Raw genomic sequence first — 22,754 nt, 5'->3', positions numbered from 1 at the left:
TTGTGAATATTAAAAATAATATAAGTTGATTTTAAGTTGCCGTATACAAAAATGAGTTAGTTAAGTTAAATTTAAGTAAATTATTTTAAAATAACTGAACTTTTAAATTATTAACTATTTCATGGCCAGCCTTGCATATATTATGCCTAGTTTATTCGATGCATTGTTAATAATGGCCCAATTACCAACCGAATAGAAAAGCGCCGCAATTGTTATGATAAAAACAATGTAAATCGTTGTGATTTGTTTTAAATAATTATAAATAATCCACTATCAATATTTTTAAACTCTTGAAAATGTTAATTAATATTATCATTAAATTAAATCACCGTGTTAGTAATACTTTATAATAAAACAATTTAAAAAAAGGTGGATAAGTGGATGTCGCTCTGCTGTACGGTAGGTTACAAGTGGGTCACTGTAATGGATGGTGTTAAATTTGAATTCAATGATATAATATCATTGTATAAGAAAAACGATTCTGAGCGAAAACGGTCAGTCACCCTATGATATTACCAAGTATATTTGATGATATTATTGTGAATAAAGTAATTTATATATAACCTATTAACGTGGAGCCTTGTTTTAAATTTTCAATCCTTAGCCATAAAAGTTAAACATTTTATAAATTTTTAACCACAAAATAATTAATAAATTATAAATTTGATAAATGTTGTCAAAATTTGAACTTTAAATGCTTATAAAAAAAAATTGTGCAAATGTATTTTTAATATTTTTCAACTGCTATTAAAACGATATATCAGGAGTCTAATATTAAATTTTCACGCTTTTTTTACCCAACAAATAAAAATTTATTGATATTTATAGAAAAAAAAACTAAAAAAATTGAAAACTGACAATGTCCGTAAACAGCTCAAATAGAGTCAAAATATTTTCAAAATTGTATGGTGTATAGAAAATGCTAATATAAACATTCAGTGAAATTTTCAAGTATCTACAGTCATTCGTTTTTTAATTACAATAAAATAAGAAAATCGTTACATGAGAAATCGAGTGAATATCAAATGTTGTAAAAATATAAATTTCAGACGCTCATAAAAATTTAATTTAAGTTTCTTCTAGACATTTTTTTTTTGATAAAGGTAGACAAACTTATGAGTAATCTTATATTACATTTTCAAATCTTAGATTTAAAAAGAAAAATTTTTATGAATTCTCATCAAAATAATATGCTATTTTTCGTGATTTTTCCGTATTTTGTCAAAATTTGAACTTTAAATGCTTATAATTAAAAACTGTGACTAAGGATTTTTAATTTTTTTCATCTGCCTTTGAAACAATAAACTAGGAGCCTTCTATTAAATTTTCAAGCTTTTTTACTCAATAGATAAAATTTTATTGATATTTATAGAAAAAAAAACTAAAAAAATTGAAAACTGACAATGGCTGTAAACAGCTCAAAAAGAGTCAAAATATTTGGAAAATTTTATGGTGTATAGAAAATGCTAATATAAACAACCAGTGAAAATTTCATGCATCTACGGTCATTTGTTTTAGAGTTACACCAATAACCAAAATCGATTTATATTTTGCGTAAAAATTCCCGTTTTTCCTTAATTTTTCTTTTGTTTTTCACATCGCTTTTGAAAACTACTGGGAAATTAAAATTTTGACCTCCCCAATGCACCAACGATATTCACTTTCCCATCGAACAAGATACTGAAGTCGAAAATCGAAGCATTATTTCGACTACTTATCGTGTACACAGACACAAAAATAAAAAAATAAAAAAAAAAAAAATAAAAAAAAAAACACACATCATTGTAAAATCAATACATTCATCGTTTCACTCAGAATCTAAAAAATATGGAATAAAATTGATTCTAAATGTTGTTTAGGCTCGACACGTCGCCATGGTTGTACGCGTACACAGTACATTCTATAATACATGGATATAATAAATAATCAAATAATTTAAAATTAAAACTATACATTAACTATAAAAGTATTAAAATTGTCATTATGTGTTTAGGTATAGGTCTAGAAATAAATAACACAATTTGTTACAATAAGCAAGCCTTGGCATAAAGATTTAAAAAGTTAAAGCTAAGTAAAAAGTTAAGTTAATTTTAACATTTTTACTTAACTTTTTAAATTTAATTGTCATTAAGCCAATTTTAACTTGACTTAAACAGTTTAAAAATATTTATATTGGATAGTGTCTTATATACAAATATTTAAGTTTTTTTATCATTACAATTTACAATTGATGTATAATTATACTTTTGTACAATTTTTACAATTTTTACTAATTTGTTTTTAACTCAGTTAAGTTAAAAGTAATGCGAATACTTACAATTAACTTATTATTATTAAGTTAAGTTATTTATGTAATTTTTTTTTTATTTATAAATACCCAGATATATGGTTTAAAATATTAAAAAGTAAAATATGTTATTGCAACAAGTATCATCAATAATAATTGTAATACATTTATTATTTAAGTATTTATAAATTATCGTAACCTGGATTTGATTAAAAGTAACTCATTATTTATTAAGTTTATATCCATAAAAGTCAGCCAAGTTAAAAATATTTGTATTTATGTAGTATCCATTATCAATATTATTGAACAGTTAAAAATGTTAATTAATATTATCAATAAGTTAGATGACCTTGTCTAGAACACTTTATGATAAAACAATTAAAAAAAAAAATGGAATATAAATAAATACTAAATTTTTTTTAGGCATGGCATATTTCCGGTGTTGTTTAGCGTATGCAGTACATCCTAAAATACTTGGATGTATTAAATAATCAAATGATTTAAAATTAAAAGTGTACATTAAATATAAAATTATTAAAATTATATGTATGTGTTTAGGTGTAGAAATAAATAACACAATTTGTTACAATAACAATAAGCAATATTTCACTACAACTAAAATACATAGGTACCTAAGCATGGAAAGTAAATTGTCTCCTAACAATGCAAGATCTATGCTTACGATATATTATGTATGTATACGTAACACGTAGGAAATATTATAATACAGTGATTATAGAGCGTAGGTAACTTTAATGTAAGTTTAAGTGATCTTGTGACCCTGTTACAGAAATACGCGATAGAGTAGGTAATTTATAATTACAATAACAACAGGTAAGAGGCAATTAATATGCAATATGTTTTTTTTTTGTAATGAGATTTTAACATGGTTATTTTAATATCTCGAAAATTATGGACATATCAGTGTACTCACAGCTATTATATCTCAACAATTGAAATATTATGTATACTTATGCATAAAAAAATATTACGGCTTGTATAATAAAACAACCTTAAATCATATTTATAGTCAGGGACGGCCAGGGAGAATAATTCAGGCCGGGAGAATGTATAACCCAGGCCACAATTCTATGTCTATATGTAACAGGTGTAACTATGTGGGTTTTGGTGGAGGTCTAATCATATGTTACCCCCCCCCCCCCCCCAAAAAAAAAAAATCTAAAATATCTTTTAAAATTATTTATTTATCTAAACTTTTAGTTTATATTGTATTATGTGAGAGGGCCACGAAAAACCAGTCTATACATCAGTATCAACATTTTAGTGTGACTCTACCGCCTAAATATTTCAAATGCATAGATCTATCGGAAATCCACAACAGGCGTGTTACTGCGCCAGTACTGGTTAATGCAGGCACGCTACTGGCAGTCAGTAGTGGCACCGTACTGGTATATGTCTGGGATGATGACAGTGTTCAGTACTGACTTTCAGTGCTGGGCTGGTACTACATTTAGTACTTACTCAGTACTGGGAATACAATATTAAACTACGTGAAAAAAATTCAAAATGACAAAATATGCAAAAATTCCTGTTGGATTTTCCACCGATTCGGATTCGATCTCGCTACCTCTCTTAACAATGATTCCTACCTAACACCTAACAGATTGGGACACCTAATTAATTGTTAATTGTTGCTCATATTTTAGCATTTAAGCTGCTATTATTTGGCGCTGCGCTGTGTGTGTGTGTGGGGGGGGGGGGGGGAGAAAAGCTCAATCAAATGTCTTTAAAATTTAAGCAAAAGTGGGGGAAGGGGTTTAGAAAAAACTAGAGTAACTAAGGTACTGAGATATTTCAAATCCAAAATGTTCGACTACCCAACCAAAAATCCTTTTTGGGGTCAAACCAAATAATTGGCGTCTGTAATTATAGGTATTGTAATTTTTTTTTTTTTGTAATTTTGTTTTTAAAAGTATACAATTTTTTAGAAATACCGCTTGGGAGGGGGCCTCTGCCACTAGTGCCCCCCCCCCCCCCCTTGGAGCTGCCCCTGTAGTGGGTTCAAACCATAATGTTGGCATAGGTCCTAACACCAAGTGGCTCATCCAAAACCACCCTTAAACCAACGGGGAAGCCGACTGTTGGTAGCCAGTAAAGGTGCGTTACAGCGCCCTTTGAGAGTATCGGCGTAAGGCATAAATTTCCGATTGGGATATACGCTTTTCTATATTGTGTATTTTCTTAAAAAATGTTTAAAAAAGTTAAATTATCAATTTGTTATATGCAATTACAAGTAGATGATACTAAGCTTGAAACTTTTATAACAGTTCATAATTTATACCCTTAAGGGTGTCAGAGCCGGTGCATTTCTAATACAAAAAACACGTATTTTTGTAAAAACTCTCACATACTGTAGAATATTTGGTTAGGTTACGTTAATTTTTTATTTATTTAAAAAAATACAACCTTTTGCAGGTCGAATCAAAGTCTGATTTTAAAAATTATATTTATAGATGTTAAAATAAGCATTTGAATTATGTGCGATATTTGTTATTTTTCAAACGCATCTTTCTAACAATATTTTAAGGAAAATGAAAACTCGACCTGATAAGTCTATCAGATAAATAAAAAAACGTTCAGGCGAAGCATAATTTGGTTTATAATATTCCCGTTAAATATCCCAAAAAATCTTTCGGTCAATCGTTTGTGGACTATTTGGGGCCTACGTACTTCAACTTAATGCTATATGAGTATAAAAAAAACATCCATCAGCATCAAAGTAGTGTTAAACAACGTGTTTATAAGTATTTATTCTTGGAGTTAGTTTAATTATTATTTGTTGTATGAATATATTGATAGATAGTTATATTCAAGTAAATTAACTTGAAAATGTCAAATAATTTTCTGTTATTTTTGATATTACCTTATTATGAATCTTAATTCTAAATTTTAATATGTTAAAAAAATGTCTATTATTTTCTATTGTAATTTTTGATTTTTCTATATTTATATTTTAAAATTGTTTTATTTAAATAACTAACTAAACTGTTCACATTTTATTTACTTATATAATTGTATATTATTATTTCTTTTTTCTTTTTTGATATTTTTTAGAATAGCATTGTTACACTCTCTATCTCTAACTCAAGCTATGCTTAAAAGAGATAGATAATCAAGTTTTGTAATTATCAATTTGTTATTGTAAATTGTAAAATTTTATTGATAAATAAAAAAAAAAAAATAAAAAAAATAGGTACTCAATAATAACAATTCCTAATAGGGCAGGTCATCGGGAACTTCGTTTTAACATTTAATTATAATATATTAATTATATTTGTAGCGTATAATATATGTACCTATATTAAAAAATATATATATTATAATCAATTTTAAATTGCTAAATAATCATTTTTTTCTTTGCCACCTATCTACGTTGTTTGACCATTGATCGCATATAGTTTAAGGTCCATATTAACGAACCGATTACATATCAGCATCATGCGATTAAATGTTAGATTTTTAGAAGTCCCGACATTATGTGTCTAAAACTCTAGTGTTGTAAAGTCGTATTTTGTAGGTCTCGTATCTCACTTAGTGTTACCTATCCGACTAAGTAATAAATTAACAAATTATCTACAGATATTCTCAGTGTTTTGACATAGGTATCTGGTATATTATATTATTATAATATATTTTCCTATACTTACATATTTTAAGAATATGTAGGTACAGTAAAATATTATTTAGTATACATAGTGGCTCAAATTTTTCATAATTTATGGATAAACATTAATTGGTTGTATTTTTAAAATATATTGCTTTAGTCTCAGCTCAACATTGGCAATGAAGGTGACGTCTTCCTGGATCATTTATTCATGTTTAATTTTCGGTACGTTTAGGTGCAATATATTAATAAATAGTTGAATTATGTTTTTAAGACATTATATTTGTATAATAATCATTGTAGGTAGTTAAATAGGTGTAAAATATACCCAAACATTTAAATAAATGTATAAATCTAAATTTAAGAGTTTTGAACACAATTTTACAATATATGAATATTCTATATGAAATGGTTTTTTGGACTGTAACAGTACACAATCCCGATTTCATATTTTATTTTTAGATTCTGTACGGAGCGATGAATGTATTGTTTTTACGATGATGTATGTTATTTGACTATTTTTTTTTTGTGTCTGTGTTGTCAAAAATTTCTAGTAGGTTATAGAAAAAATCGATTTTGGTTTTCGGTGTAACTCTACAACAAATCACTGTAGGTACATGCATCTCCAAATTGTTCTTTATATTAGCCATTTCTATACATGTTAAAATTATAAAAATATTTTTATTTGTTTTGAATTGTTTATGGATATTTTCAGTTTCCAGTATTTTTAGTTTTTTTCCTCTATGCATGTCCATAACATTTTATTTCTAGGGTAAAAAAAGTTGAAAATTTAATATGGGGCTCCTAATACATTTTTACAATAGCAGTTGAAAAATATTAAAAAAAAGGTGGATAAGTGGATGTTGCTCTGCTGTACAGAAGTTACAAGTGGGTCACTGTAATGGATGGTGTTAAATTTGAATTCAATGATATAATACCATTGTATAAGAAAAACGATTCTGAGCGAAAACGGTCAGTCAGCCTATGATTTTACCAAGTATATTTGATGATATTATTGTGAATAAAGTAATTTATATATAACCTATTTACGTGGAGCCTTGTTTTAAATTTTCAATCCTTGGCCATAAAAGTTAAACATTTATACATTTTTAACCACAAAATAATTTATAAATTATAAATTTGATAAATGTTGTCAAAATTTGAACTTAAAATGCTTATAAAAAAAAATTGTGCCTATGTATTTTTAATATTTTTCAACTGCTATTAGAACGATATATCAGGAGCCTTATATTAAATTTTCACGCTTTTTTACCTAACAAATAAAAATTTATAGATATTTATAGAAAAAAAAACTAAAAAAATTGAAAACTGACAATGTCCGTAAACAGCTCAAAAAGAGTCAAAATATTTTCAACATTTTATGGTGTATAGAAAATGCTAATATAAACATTCAGTGAAATTTTCAAGTATCTACAGTCATTCGTTTTTTAATTACAATAAAATAAGAAAATCGTTACATGAGAAATCGAGTGAATATCAAATGTTGTAAAAATATAAATTTCAGACGCTCATAAAAATTTAATTTAAGTTTCTTGTAGACATTTTTTTTTTTGATAAAGGTAGACAAACGTATGAGTAATCTTATATTACATTTTCAAATCTTAGATTTAAAAAGAAAAATTTTTATGAATTTTCAACTCAAAATAATTTGCTATTTTTCGTGATTTTTCCGTATTTTGTCAAAATTTGAACTTTAAATGCTTATAAATAAAAACTGAATAAGGATTTTTAATTTTTTTCATCTGCCTTTGAAACAATAACCTAGGAGCCTTCTATTAAATTTTCAAGCTTTTTTACTCAACAGATAAAATTTTATTGATATTTATAGAAAAAATATATTACATATATTATAATAATATTATTATTAAATAATAGAAAATTATGGTAAGTAATAAAATGTATTATAATATACGCTAAATTCTATAGTACAGGGAAGGCCAAACTGCCAAACCTACTTAAATAATAATAATCAATAGGTGAAGACAAAACTATCTACTACAAAATGTAATCTGAAATTACTGTGCGTTATTGTTTCGCATTCCACACATTGTATTACATTTTTTTTTTTTTTTTTAATTGATCATTAAGCCCGGCAACTATGGCCATTAGCTGTTTGTTTGTTTTATCTGTAGGGGAGGATACTGTTGGTTGGTAAACACGTGTGTGTAGTGTAGTTTTTGGCAGATTTTCAAGTGGGCACTCGTAGGTATCTGCCATGCCCGGGTGGGGGGATAGCGGCACTTGTTCTTCGGAAACCGTGACTTGTCCGAAGAAAAATGCCGCCCATGGCCGAGGAATCAAACTCGGGTCGACATTAAATGTCTTTAAAATGTTAAACAATAGTGAAAAAGTTGACACTCACCATAAATTAAAATCATATCAACTTTTTCAATATTGTTTAACATTTTAAAGAAGAAATAAAGAAAAATCATTCAAAGTATTATGTTAAAAGTTATAAGTGTCATCGATGAACGTGCATTAGTTCATTTTTGATAATCAAACAATATCTACAATAATTATCGAAGTACTAAGAATAAAAACAATATCTACAATAATTATCGAAGTACTAAGAATAAAATTAGAAATAATGTACTATTATCAAAGTACTAATAATAAAACTGGAAATAATTCAATAACTTTTATCGCACAATAATAACGCAAATTACAACGTCATTGTCAATTTAGTTGGTAAAATTATTTTTAAATTAATTAAATTTAAATTAGCTATACATTTTTTTTTAGGTAATTTTGTATTAAATTATTTTAATGCATTTCATTTTAGTTCAAAAATGATTTACTTTTGTATGAAATTCAAGCGTGTAATGTTTTAGGTAAAATCGAAAAAATTTAATTATTTTAAAATTTCCAAAAGCTGTAACTCATTCAATTTTAGGTTTAGAACTATGGTCAATGGATCAAAATTACTTAGAATAAAATAATCTATCCATATCCGGTAACAAAAATAGGTGTTGCAATTAAAAAAAAAAAATTTGTATTGCGCATGCGCATACTACAAGAGTTAAAAATTTGAAATTTGTCCTTAAATGTGTATTTTAGTACCCCTTAGCTATTGCAGCAAACCGTATTTCAATCTAAGATTATCAGGCTGAGATATTTAGTGGTACATTTAAAACGGGACACACTGTATTGTATTAGTTGGGTAAAAAAGCGTGGACATTGAATAAAAGGCTCCTGATAGATTGTTACAATATCAGTATAAAAATATTAAATATACATAGGCTACAATTTTTTTTTATAAGCAATAATTAAATAACTATAATTAAAAAAATTAAATAAATTATGAAAATTATATGGATAGTAAATAATTTAAGAACTAAACTCATGTTAGGAAATTCCCAAAAATGGTATTTTGAAAAAAGTTATTAAGTTTGTACGTTTTAAATTAATATTTACCAAAAAAAAAAAATTGATAAAAACTACTTGACTTATACAAAAGTTTTTACCATAGAAATTGTTATTATTTATTAATTTGATCAAATTTAAACATTTTTATTTTCAGTTTCGAGTTATAAAAAAGGATAAAAATGTAGGGATACTATAGTAAATATAGAAAAAGGAATAAGAAAACAATTTTATGAAATATTAATTACAACAATAGTATTATTGGATAATTAGTTATTTCTGTTTTACCCTGTAGCTATATATAATAATAATTCCACTAATAAGACGAAAAATCAAGATGTTTGAAAAATTACGAAAAATTAATCGAAAAAATAATATATCATTTAAATATGAAATGTAGGTACTTTAAAATAATTTACAAACAAAAAACAAATTAATTTTTTTACGTAAATAGATATTAATTGTATTATAGTACATATATATCAATAATCATATAAAATAGTTAAAATTTTAATAATTGCCTATAATGAAATAGATTGACAGGGATGTCTTCTATCAGGTGCTGTAGACACATAAAATGTAATCAGTACTTTATAATTATGTTTTCTGTCACTTCTACAATTATTTATATTATAAGAAAATTGCATTCATTGGTTCATAAGATTCAGTGACTATTCAATCCCACGAGGGGGAAAGGTGGGTCTTTTCCTATGAATAATATGTTTACAAAGGTAACCCAATAGGCTGGTTGTTTGGTGATGAACGGTTACTATAAAATTTTTTATAATTTTGAAAAATATATAACAAAATAATTGTATTCATAGGTACTGCGAAAAAATCGTCTTAATAAAAATGAACACCTATTTATAGTCATTAGTTTCAACACATTATGGTTAATAAAATGTAGACGGTTGCATATATTATATAATATTATGAACTGAAAAAATAAAAATTCTGTAAATAAATCAACCATTCCTTAACACTTGGCGATAATGACGAACAGAAACGTTTCAATTCAAATTGTTCTTATGATAATAATATGTTTTAATTAATATAATAGATCAATCGCTAGTACTCTTATAATATAGATAGTGATTGAATTGAGAGTAAATTGTAAGTGGAGAAAGAAGCTCGCGGGTGGAATAAATACTTTTCTTTTTAGATTTTATTTGATGGTAAAAACCTTTATTCCCCACCAACTATTATTATCTGAAAGTATGCCACCGTATGTACTACACATGAATGCACGATAATATATAATATTATTGAGTTCAAACCGCAAATGCTGATCAAAACAACAAATATCATATCCACTAAATATTGCTTACGTATATTTTAATGCATAAACAATACATTATTTCAGGAACCGGTATCCTATGTGACAGGAAACTTCAAAGACGACAAGCTGTATCATCTAGACCAGAGTTGGTGACTTTAGTATAAATGCATTTTATGTTATTATAAGTGCCGGTAGTAAAGGCCCTTGAGGGTGAGAGCCCTAATGCCTTAATAAGCACCATCAATCAATATAGATCTATATAAATTAATATTAGGTATTCTAAGTACTAACTACAAATAGCCGTTATGTGATCAGGACCCCTTCTTTTTTCATGTTTTTCCAATAGTGTTTTTTTTATATCCTATAAACAAAATTTCTACCAGAAGGAAAGCTGATTTCACCATATAGTACAATAACTTTTGGCAAACTAGATCAAGATGGTACTTTAAAGAGCTCATTTTTCGATTTTGTCAATAGTTATTTAGTACCACGGGAAAAACCACCGAAAAATTACGAAAAACTGCTAAAAATGGGATTTTAATATCTAACGCTTTGTTTATCACCATAGAAACGAATAAAAAATTATAATATCATAATATTTATTCAACTTATATGATATTATAAATAATAACAATATAAAATATCCCTGACTGACAAACCGTTCCCGCTCAGAACCGTTTTTCTTATACAATGATATTATGTCATTGAATACAAGTTTAATACAATCTATTATACAATGACCCACTTGTAATCTACTGTACAGCAGAGCGACATCCATTTACCTGCTTTTTATTATGTTAAAACTAAATGTATCTACAATTCTCTCATATTTTTTCTATAGTCACTATGCATGCGACATCAGATTCTGACATGAAACGTAACAATTAATTAATTCTATTATGGTCTCCAATCGAATAAATGTATTATTATCTTGAATATATTTTATACTAATTGTTTATATTCGTAATGCTTTTATATTGGATTATAATTGTATAATATTAAGTATTAAATAATAATTTGTTCTCATTTAAATAAAATTATAGAAACATTGATGATAAGTTTAATTGTTCAAATGGAGAAAGCATCGAATGGTCGTTGCTTTGTGATGGTTATAAGGATTGTTCAGATGGTTCAGATGAGACCAAAGATTTGTGTGCACTATACGAGTTTGAAACAAATATGATTATGGGTATAATAATTGCTTTATGACACATCAAAATATTTATATATTTATGTAACAACCATGTTTTTAGATTCCATATAAACACATATATGATAACAAATATGGAGCTTTTATTGTTACAACTAATAATATGTCTAATATTGTTTTAGATTGTGGTAGTGTACATAATATGAAAAACCAAGTAACGCTCGAAGAAGCTGATCAATCAATAATTGAATTAGCACCTTGGACAGTTGCTGTCTATCAAAAGATGAACGTGTATCAAAATATTGGAAAATCCAAAATTTCTTTTCTTCATAGTGGATCGATAATTGCTCCAAATATAGTAATTACTTGTAAGGTCCTTGCACATTGTAATTACGGTGGAATGGAAATTAATTAAATATTGTTTTTAGGGGGTAATTTATTTAGCCATATGACTACTCAATATGATGAATTCAAAGTTGGTCCTATGCTAAAGTTGAGTGAAGATTATAAACTGTTAATCAATGTAAGTTATTATTAATTCAAAGTCTGAAAGTTATATGTATGACATGTGTTATATAAATTACAACAATTGTGCAGGCAACAATGATTTACTTGAGTACAGATGCTAAGACGGCCAATTCTTTTGATGCGTACAGGTCTATAGCAGTAATTGTGTTAGCAATCAAACTTCCGTTAAGTAATGGATTTACGCCTATTTGTATCGATTGGTTTAGTAAATATGATATACGGAAGGAAACTCAAATGAGGGTACATTTGTTTAATTATATAATTAACTAGTCAGTAGTTTTATTAAATACAATAATTATTCATTTAATATTGATTGTTTGGTTTAATTTCTATAAAGTAATAGATTTGTGACAACATTGGGTAGTCCTGTGAGTTAGGTCTTTTAATTTAAGGCTCGGGAAGTGATGACTAAATAATAGCCTAGTCAAATTATATTTTCTGTACTTAAAAAATCCCATTAAGGTGAAATTTGGCAAACACCTTCATAACGTCCTCTTAACAATGTGTAAAAAATTTACCACGAAATCACGTGCGCGTCAAAGGTTATTCGAAGAGAAAGGTCATGAAAATATCCTTTTTTATATCTCGTTTTATAGAGGGGGTAATTTTCAAAAAAAAAAAGCATAACATTTTCGCGTAGGGTTATTGTTTTTGAGCTATAAAGCCTACAAAGTACATGCATTTAAATAAATTTGTTTTTTTCACTAAAGACAAACAGCTTTTGCGTTGATATCTTGTTTTAAACTGGATGTACTAGAATAATTTTTGAAATAAAAGTTATAGAGGAGAAAATTATCTACAATTGTGTTTTTTTAATGTATGTATGCAATTTTACTTACAATATTCACCATTAAGAAAATTATGAGTACACAACGATAATAAAAATGCATTAAAATATTATATTGATAATATAATAAATATATAATAATATATAATAAAGATATAATATTATATTTTTGACGATGTAAATGGACTACGCCTACAGACAGTGATTGTTTTTTTTTGGTGGTGGGGAGGGAGGTACGCAGGGGACGGATTCGGTCTTTTCAAAATTTTTTTTAAGATTGTCCCTTTTATTTATAACGCTGGGAATGCAACTTAAACTAGTGAATTTGTGAATCATTTTTTGATGCCAAATTTACCTAATAGGTAGTCACAATATTTGTATATTTGTAACGACCTTGTACGAAAATTACTTATCATAAAATACAGTGATAATTAATATCACAGATCACTTATTACTTATCACTCATAATAAATTGTATTATGCACACATATTGTTATATTGACATATTTAAATATTATTTAACAACATAAATCAGTGTTTATGCCATAGATAATACATGCGTGATTCGTAATAACCATAATGTCATTCGACGGTATTACGTGAAAACATTTTATAATTAACAGCATTAGCCCTCCGCAGTTGTTACGGTTAATTTTATGTGGAACACTCGTTTATCCAATATCTGCAGAGCTCCCTTTCTTTTTTTTCCAAATCAACCACTGCCTACAGAGAAAACTATGTAAAAAAACGCTAGCTTTAGCGAGAGGTTAGGTTAGACTAGCTTCTACCTAAAAAGTGATGTGGAAACGAATTCATTTTTACTATCGTTATATACTCTTAATTTTCTTAATGGTGAATACTGCAAGTGAAATTATATATACACATAAAGAAACTATCTTGTAGATAATTTTCTACTCTACAATTTTTATTTTAAAAATTTTTTTAGTACATCAAGTTTAAAACGAGATACTAGCAAAAAGGCTGTTTGTTTTTTAGTGAAAAAAAAAACAAATTTATTTAAAAGTATGTACTTTGTAGGATTTATAATTCAAAAACAATAACCTTACCCGAAAATACTATGCTTTTTTTTTTGAAAACTACCCCCTCTACAAAACGAGATATAAAAAAAATGCTATTTTTATGACCTTTGTCTTCGAATAACCTTTGACGTGCACGTGATTTCGTGGTAAACTTTTTATACATTATTTATGACGACGTTATGAAGGTGCTTGCCAAATTTAACTTTGTCGGGATTTTTTTCCGTACAGATAATCTAATTTGACTAGGCTATTATTAAGTCATCACTACCCAAGCCAGTTGAATTGAACAACCAAAGCGCGTTCTGCGCGTGTGCACAGAGTCTAATGTGTCCCACCACACAAGTATAAAAAAAATTTGTGAACCAGTATAAATTATTATTATATACATATTTATATTTTGTTTAGTCAGCCTTCATTCCACAAATATAAATGTTGTCATTTCTGACGTTTACGAGATATTAATATTATAATTTTATACTTTTACAGATTATTGGTCGTACAGAAAATAGTAGAGGTGACAATGATGTTATTAAAGTAATACAATATTTCACACATTATAGACCGGCGACTGATGAGACGTTTAGTATCAAATTAAATACAGGTAATACGCGAATTTAGATTGTGATCATGAAATTAAATTTTTAACTAGATATTGGATTCAGATGGTATTTTAGGTGTCAAAAGTAAAATATTCTAGTATTTTTCTAAATAGTAGCAAAAATTAAATATAAAATTAAGGAAGATGCAAAACCAGTTTTTGACAATTTCTATAGTTTTTTTTTAGACCCACTTAAAAACAAATAACCATAGATACATGAGATTTGTTCTAAATGTTTATACTTGGATTTTCTGTAAATAACAATATCTTTAAAATATTTTAAATGTTTTTTACCTTTTTATAAACATTTTTTAATTTTTCACTTCTAATTTTTGGTTTTATTTCTATGAATGTTGAATGATATTTGTGTGATGGTTCAAAATTCTTTAAAACGTAATACTATATAATTTATCACAAAATATCAATAATATATTATGGTCACAAGACATATTTATAACATCAACAATTAGTATTTTGACAATAGTTTTCAAAATACCAATCAAATTCTAATAATTTTGTATTTAAAAATATTATATTCAATTTGTATAGCTAAGGCTTATAAATAATAAATATCCAATCTTAATACAAGGTTCCTCGTTAGTATTGAAAAAAGTTTTTTTCCGGTTTTCAATGAAGTAATACAACTATACAAAATAATGTAGATTCTTAGTGGAGCGATGAATGTATTGATTTTATTTTAATTATTTTTTGTTTTTAGTAAAATACTTAAGAGAAATCTTGTATTCAGTTTTCTAAGCTCGAATACCAAAAGGAAAATTTTACTGTATTCATCAAAGAGAAGTGTTCTTAAAAAAATTCAAAATGTTGATGAATTTTCTCAAAATCCTAACTATACAGTCGCTCAGAAAAAAATAATATGGAATAATGCTTAGCATTTTTTAATTTTCAGTAACAACAACTTATGAAGAACCATGAATTAAATGTTCAAGTATTTTTAAAGACAAAAATCTTAAAATGACTGAAATTTTCTTATGCCTATAAATACTTCAAAATGAATAAAAATATTTTGAATATGTTTTGTTATATAGACAGCATTAATATAAATATTCAGTAAAAACTACTTGTATCTATGGTAATTTTTTTAGAGTAACACCAAAAACCAAAATTGATATTTTCAAAAACTGTTTTTTCCTTAAAATCTCAGGTTTTCCTTAATTTTAGATTCTGAGAATCTTAGATTTATAAAAAAAATTTTTTGTGTCTGTATATACGATATGTAATCAAAATAATGCTTCAATATTCAACTTAAGTATCTTGTTCGATGAGACATTGGCGAGATAAAAATGTAAAATTCGCAGTAGTTTTCAAAAGTGCAGGGAAAAACAAAATCGTTTCGTTTTTTGGGTGTTACTCCCAAAACAAATCACGGTAGATATATGCAATTTTCGCTGTGTGTTTATATTAGATTGTTCTATACACGTTAACATTTTAAAAATATTTTGATTTGTTTTGAACTATTTATGGACATTTTTGGTTTCCAATATTTATAGTTTATTTTTCTATGAATGTCAATAAAATTGTATTTGTTGGGTGAAAATTCTTGAGGTTTTAATACGGGTCTATTAATACATTGTTACAATAGTAGTTGAAAAATATTAAAAATACATAATATATAAATAAGCATTTAAAGTTCATATATTGAAAAAATAGGTTAAATAAATGAAAAATTGCAAATTATTTAGTGTTTGAAATTAATAAAAAATTTTCTTTTTAAATCTAATATTTGAAAATGTAATACAAGATTAGATTCTTCATAAGTTAATCTAATTTTATAAAAAAAGTCTGTACTATATCCACACTGACAAACCGTCACCACTCAGAATCGTTTTCGTATACCTACAATGATAATATGTCATTGAATTCAAATTAAATTCCATCCATTATACAGTGATCCACTTGAAACCTACTGTACAGCAAAGCGCCATTCACTTTCCTACCTACTGTACATGAATCTCTCCACTCAGGTTCTAAAACGTCAAAATAACGCGTAAATTAATAAATAAATACACTTATATCAAAAGTTCCACACACTTCAACCCTATAACAAGACCATTTAATGATTAAATGTCGCATGTTTCAGACACACATTTATCATATGGATTTCAAGGATCAGGCTTAAGCATTTTATTCTCAAATAGATATTATTTAACCGCTATAACGAAAGACTGGACCAGAAGAAATAGAAATAATTCGACCGAAGTCGATACAATACGATTTATAGACATAAAACCCTATGTTCCATGGATACGTGGAATTTTAAACAAACATGTACGTAAATATCTTCTTTTATAGGTATCAATTTAAATTGTTAATTTATTGTATTGGCTTGATTTTTTTATGACAACTTTTACTTCAAAGGTAACATATTTTAGGAAGAATATATATTTTTAACATTTGAGTATTTGACAGGTTACATTGAGTTCATGCGTTTTACCAACCATTGAAGGAGTAATATATTCTTATGAAGATTCTAATAAAATACTATCTCACGGGTCTTTAATTGATCGTCATGTTAATGTTATTGAGAATTGTGAAGTTGGATATCATAAGGCTTCTCACCATAGTTTTAGGTTTTGTTTAGGAAAAGGAAAATGGTTATCGAGTTCTGATAAATTGTGTGTCAGTAAGTTTTGTATACTAATTTATCCAAATGTCATAATTATTATTAAGCCCGAAAATGGTCTTGTTTGAATATAATTTATTTACGTTTATAGAAATGTGTCCACCTCTAGAGTCAGATAGCTTAGATATTGAATGTACTCTTAATGGGATGTATGCTAATTGTACAAATCCATCCAAACCCGAAACAATAGCAAAACCATCATGCAAGCCATTATATACCCCACCAAATGGACTCGAAAAGGAACCACTAGAATTACTTTGCATGCCCAATGGAACGTGGAATAAAGAACTATATAGATGCAATCCAAGTAATTGTATTATTTTAGTATAAAGATAATTTCCTAATTTGTTTATATTTTATTAATTTACCTGAATTTTACTGTAATCAAATGCTTTTATAGTTTTGTTTGTATAACTAATGATCACATAAAATATGAATAATTAATCGTTGGGTTTGGGTTAATCGATTTATGTAAATTTTTAAACCGTCAACAGTATAGGTATTGTATAGTCATTATTACTCGTTAACTATTATCATTCATATTTATATTCAAATATTATTTAAGAATGCGGTAAAATTAATACCATCAACAATGGAATGATTATGGGTGGTGGAACAGCTTCTAATGGAACGGCACCGTGGAATGTTGGTGTGTATCAATTTAATAAAACAATTTCCAATGATTATGATTTGATTTGTGGAGGATCGATTATTTCTCCGAATTTGGTCGTTTCTGGTAAAATATTTGTATAATGAGTATAATAGAAAAGAATGATAATCAAATACATATCGTTTTAGCGGCTCATTGTTTTTGGGAAAAAGGTATGTTATCTCATAAAATATCAGTTAACGACGGTCAGTACAAAATTGCTGTTGGAAAATATTCTAGAAATATTACAAAAATTGACAACGAATTTACTAAAATAATGAATGTAAATAACTTATAAAATAATTCAAAGTCTACAAATAATTGGTATGACTTATATAATATGATTCAAAACTATTTTATAGGTGGAATCTGTTCATCTTCATGAGAATTATCGTGGATATTCCTGGTTTCATGCTGATGACATATCTATTGTTGTGTTACAAAACACAATTTCTTTTAATATTCTTGTTTTACCAAGTTGTGTCGATTGGTTTGGTATAAATACTATACCAAATGGAGAAAAAGGAATGGTTTGTTTGTAGTATTATTTAAATAATTAAATTGTTATTTATTTACAGTAAATTTCTGTATACTTGTACCTATACTAACTATCATTATTGACCACCAATAAATAAATTGTCCATCAAATTTAAAGAGCAAATACCGTGAGATTTTATAAAATATTTTGTATAAATATTGGCATGTTAAATTATATAACAAAAATTTTTTTTTTACTGCCATTGTAACAATATTAAATTATGAGCCTTGTATTAAATGTTCAAATTGAAATTTTCATTTTTGACCAAAAAATTGAAATTTTATGGACGTCTATGGGAAAATAAAAACTAAAAAAATTTTTACTACCCAAAGTACCAACTAGATTCACTTTCATATCAGAAAAGTTACTGTTGAAGAAAATCCAAGCACTTTTACTGTCCTCAAAGGTGATGACAGGCACACAAAAAAAGTGGATTTCGCTCTGCTGTACAGCAGGTGACAAGTGGGTCACTGTAATGGATGGTGTTAAATTTGAATTCAATGATATATCATTGTATAAGAAAAACGATTCTGAGCGAAAACGGTCAGTCAGCCTATGATATTACCAAGTATATTGATGATATTATTGTGAATAAAGTAATTTATATATTATACCCATTTACATGGAGTCTTGTTTTAAATTTTCAATCCTTAGCTATAAAAGTTGAACATTTTATAAATTTTTAACTACAAAATAATTATTAAATTTTAAATTTGATACATTTTGTCAAAGTTTGAACTTTAAATACTTATAAAAAAATATTGTGCATATGTATTTTTAATATTTTTCAACTGCTATTGTAACAATATATCAGGTGCCTTGCATTAAATTTTCACGCTTTTTTACCCAACAAATAAAATTTTATTGATATTTATAGAAAAAAAAAAACTAAAAAAAAATGGAAATTGACAATATCCGTAAACAGCTCAAAATAAGTCTAAATATTTGGAAAATGTTATGGTGTATAGGAAATTCAATGATAAACATTCAGTCAAAATTGCATGTCCCTACGGTCATTTGTTTTAGAGTTTTTTCTCGAAAACAGATTTTGCGTAAAAATTCCCGTTTTTCCTAAATTTTTCTTTTGTTTTCATGTCGCATTTGAAAACTACTTGGTAATTTATACTTTTGACCCCCCCCCCCCCCCCCCCCCAATGTACCAACTAGATTCACTTTCCTATCAGAAAAGTTACTGTTGAAGAAAATCCAAGCACTTTTACTGTCCTAAAAGGTAATGACAGACACAAAAAAAATTTTTAAAAAAAAACACACATCATTGTAAAATCAATACATTCATCGCTTCGCTCAGAATCTAAACAAAAACAAAAAAAAAAATACGGTAGTTGAATTATCCTTTGCTTATTATTCCTACCAAATTAGTATATAATTATAAGTTTAAAACCAGAATATTAATTTTTAAATATAATACATAACTTAAGTTGTTCTTTTTCGTTTAAATATCTAAAAACCATTAAATATTACCATGGCAACCACTTATATACAAAAAATTCCATCGGAAATCTCAAAATAATATATAAATGGTTGCCATGGTAATATGGGCACACACACAGACGGAAATCTCAAAATAATATATAAATGGTTGGCATCGTATTAAGGACACACAGACAAACAGACATACATTATTTTTATAACTTAGATCACACATTGTACAACCGTTTAATACTTTTGCAGATTGTTGGTTGGGGAAAAACGGAAAAAGACATTGCCAGTCCTATTTTACTGGAAGCATCTTTGCCATATATTGACCATAGAACTTGCTGGGAAATGTATAAAAACGGATTTGAATTTTATGTGACTAAAGATAAATTTTGTGCCGGTTCCGAATTGGGTAATAAAATCATAATATACTTAAGTTCAAATTATTTAACGCTGGATATTACACAAGCTGTTATTCACAAGTTTATATTTACCCTATTGAATTTACTACTACTATTTAATTTAACTGGCCAATGAAGTAATGTGTACAGGTTAATGTACCGTCTGAATACGGTGGTCGAGAGCATGTGAATTTTAACTGATCCAAATATAGGACGATTTTGTGTAATTCCTTTCTTTGTTTAGATGTATCGGTTAGAACTTTAGAATTAACATTAAAGTATGATTTCATTTTGTACGGTGTAACGTAATTATTGCCAGTAGACCAATTGTGTCGTTTTTCAGAGTGTCCGTTCGAACATCAGAAGGGTGTGGAGACATAGAGCATTTTTTTGTGTTGCATGTGTGTGTTTGCGTGTGTGTATACAGAATATATATGACATATTCATGTATGTGTTAATATATTATTGCATCATCTCACATCTTGTATGGTCAGTTGTAATTATTTATCCTAAGTTTTACATTTTAGTAAATCATGGGCATATTTTATATTAGATACCTACACACCATGTTAGTGACTTACATGATAAATGTAACTATATTAATAAAATGCTGTGTAAGCTAAGTATTTTTTTTTTTTTTTTTTAATTGTTGTTAAATGCAAAGTTATGATATTTTCAAGGTGTTACGTTTAGTTTGACTATATCAAAAATTATTATTTAATTATTTCTAAATAATCACATCGATTCTAGGATTCATAAGTAGGACATGTAAAGATTTTACTTAACCCTTTTATCATATCATTATTAGATTTTATGTTGAATTGCATGTTATTATAATATTATACGTGATTTAAGTTATATTCATAAATTGTTGAGTCTTAAATTTCTTTATGCGTTTATTCTCTTTCTCATAAACTCACATTGTTAATATGATTATTTGAATTGTTATACAGTATACGATAGTACCAATTGACTGATGTATAGTTTTAGCATATAATTGTTTTGGAAGTAGTTTATTTAGTAATTCATTGAATATTTGATGATCAAACTATATAAATTTAATTCAAAACTATGTTACCTACCTACATACCAATAATAATAAATTATGGTTTGAAATGTATTAAGTTATCGGTTATAACAGTTACTTTTATCGTAAGTTCCACTGATGTAGTTTGCTCAGTGTAGATGTGTGTACAAGAAACCTTTAAATATTATGATTTCGACCTACTTCTGGCACATGTTATAGGAGATATATCATATTTATTCTCGTACCCTTGTAATATTGTACCTGTACATCATATTTTATACTAAATAAGGTAAATCAATATTTTACCTACTACCCAATAACAGTCATATTATTAAATAAAGTATTATGAATAAAATATATTTTTTCTCAGGACAAGGAGTGCGTGAAGGGGATAGTGGTGCAGGCTTAACTTTTTTACATTCGAATTTGTATTATTTAACCGGAGTAGCGAGTATGAAGGATCCAAATACAAATAATTCAATCGCAGTTTTTACAGATGTTAAGCACCACATTCAATGGATTCGTGGACTGTATGAAAAATATATAACTAATAAAAATATACTATAAGCTATAATATGAAATATTATAAACTATTAAAATAATTTAGTTGAATTGTAATTGAAGTCAATTTTTGTATAAATAGTTTTTTACATATGTGTAATAATTTTTAACAGTTCATTTAAATTAATCATAATAGGTAAGTTTTTCATTATATATAATATGTAGTACCAAAGCATTAAAATGATTAAAATTGACACGCATTTAATTCGAATAGTTTTAGCATTATACCAATTTTGCATCGTTTCATAACTTATTTTTATATGTGTTGTGCATTTAATTTGGAATAATTTCTTGTACTATTCTTTCTTTTTATCAACTGTATTGACATGGTTTTGATAACAACAACTTCTGGTTGATAAGCACAACTACTGTGCTGAAACTAACATTTTTGAGTACACAATCGTAGCAGTAATGTGTGGACCACGTCGACCTATATAATATAATATGTGGTGTTGCCCCGCGTTTTACGCTGGAGTGCCGGACATGGGTTACACTGCAACAAGCGTAGCAGTGTTGTATTCTGGAGGGAATCGCCGTTTTCGACCAAAAATGTACCCTTCCTGTTTCGGCCGATTCACTTATAATAACAGTGTAATGTATGCGTTATATGGTAAACAGTATACACGTATAATACACTATATTTTTTTATATACACCAGTATTAGGTGGGTAGGTATTTTTGTATTTTATAAGATTATAATATAAAATATTATGTATAAATCGAAATTTCTAATTTATTCGATGCATTGTTAATAATGGCCCGATTTCCAACCGAATAGAAAAGTGCCGCAGTTGTTATGATAAAAAAACGATGTAAATC

The 22,754-nt window shown here is 27.1% G+C and overlaps 1 protein-coding gene across 2 annotated transcripts; it reads left to right on the top strand.

Moving 5' to 3' along the window:
* Positions 1-5,757: 5,757 nt before the first annotated feature.
* LOC132946241 (uncharacterized) lies at positions 5,758-22,140 on the top strand. Of its 2 annotated transcripts, XM_061016123.1 has the most exons (16): positions 5,758-5,910; positions 6,073-6,137; positions 10,660-10,720; positions 11,619-11,764; positions 11,908-12,093; positions 12,154-12,248; positions 12,323-12,493; positions 14,567-14,681; positions 16,780-16,967; positions 17,109-17,322; positions 17,414-17,629; positions 17,888-18,058; positions 18,121-18,254; positions 18,334-18,501; positions 20,202-20,358; positions 21,745-22,140. In XM_061016123.1, the coding sequence occupies exons 2-16, from the start codon at positions 6,092-6,094 to the stop codon at positions 21,939-21,941; spliced, it is 2,265 nt and encodes a 754-aa protein (XP_060872106.1). In that variant the 5' UTR covers positions 5,758-5,910; positions 6,073-6,091; the 3' UTR covers positions 21,942-22,140. The 2 variants fall into 2 exon arrangements, with proteins under 2 accessions (XP_060872106.1, XP_060872107.1); XM_061016124.1 differs by lacking the exon at positions 10,660-10,720.
* Positions 22,141-22,754: the final 614 nt, after the last annotated feature.

The sequence above is a fragment of the Metopolophium dirhodum genome, chromosome 6 (genome assembly GCF_019925205.1).
Source record: "Metopolophium dirhodum isolate CAU chromosome 6, ASM1992520v1, whole genome shotgun sequence".
Lineage (NCBI taxonomy): Eukaryota > Metazoa > Arthropoda > Insecta > Hemiptera > Aphididae > Metopolophium > Metopolophium dirhodum.
The sequence above is the reverse complement of the archived record's forward strand: the minus strand, read 5'-3'. Positions and strand labels throughout refer to the sequence as shown.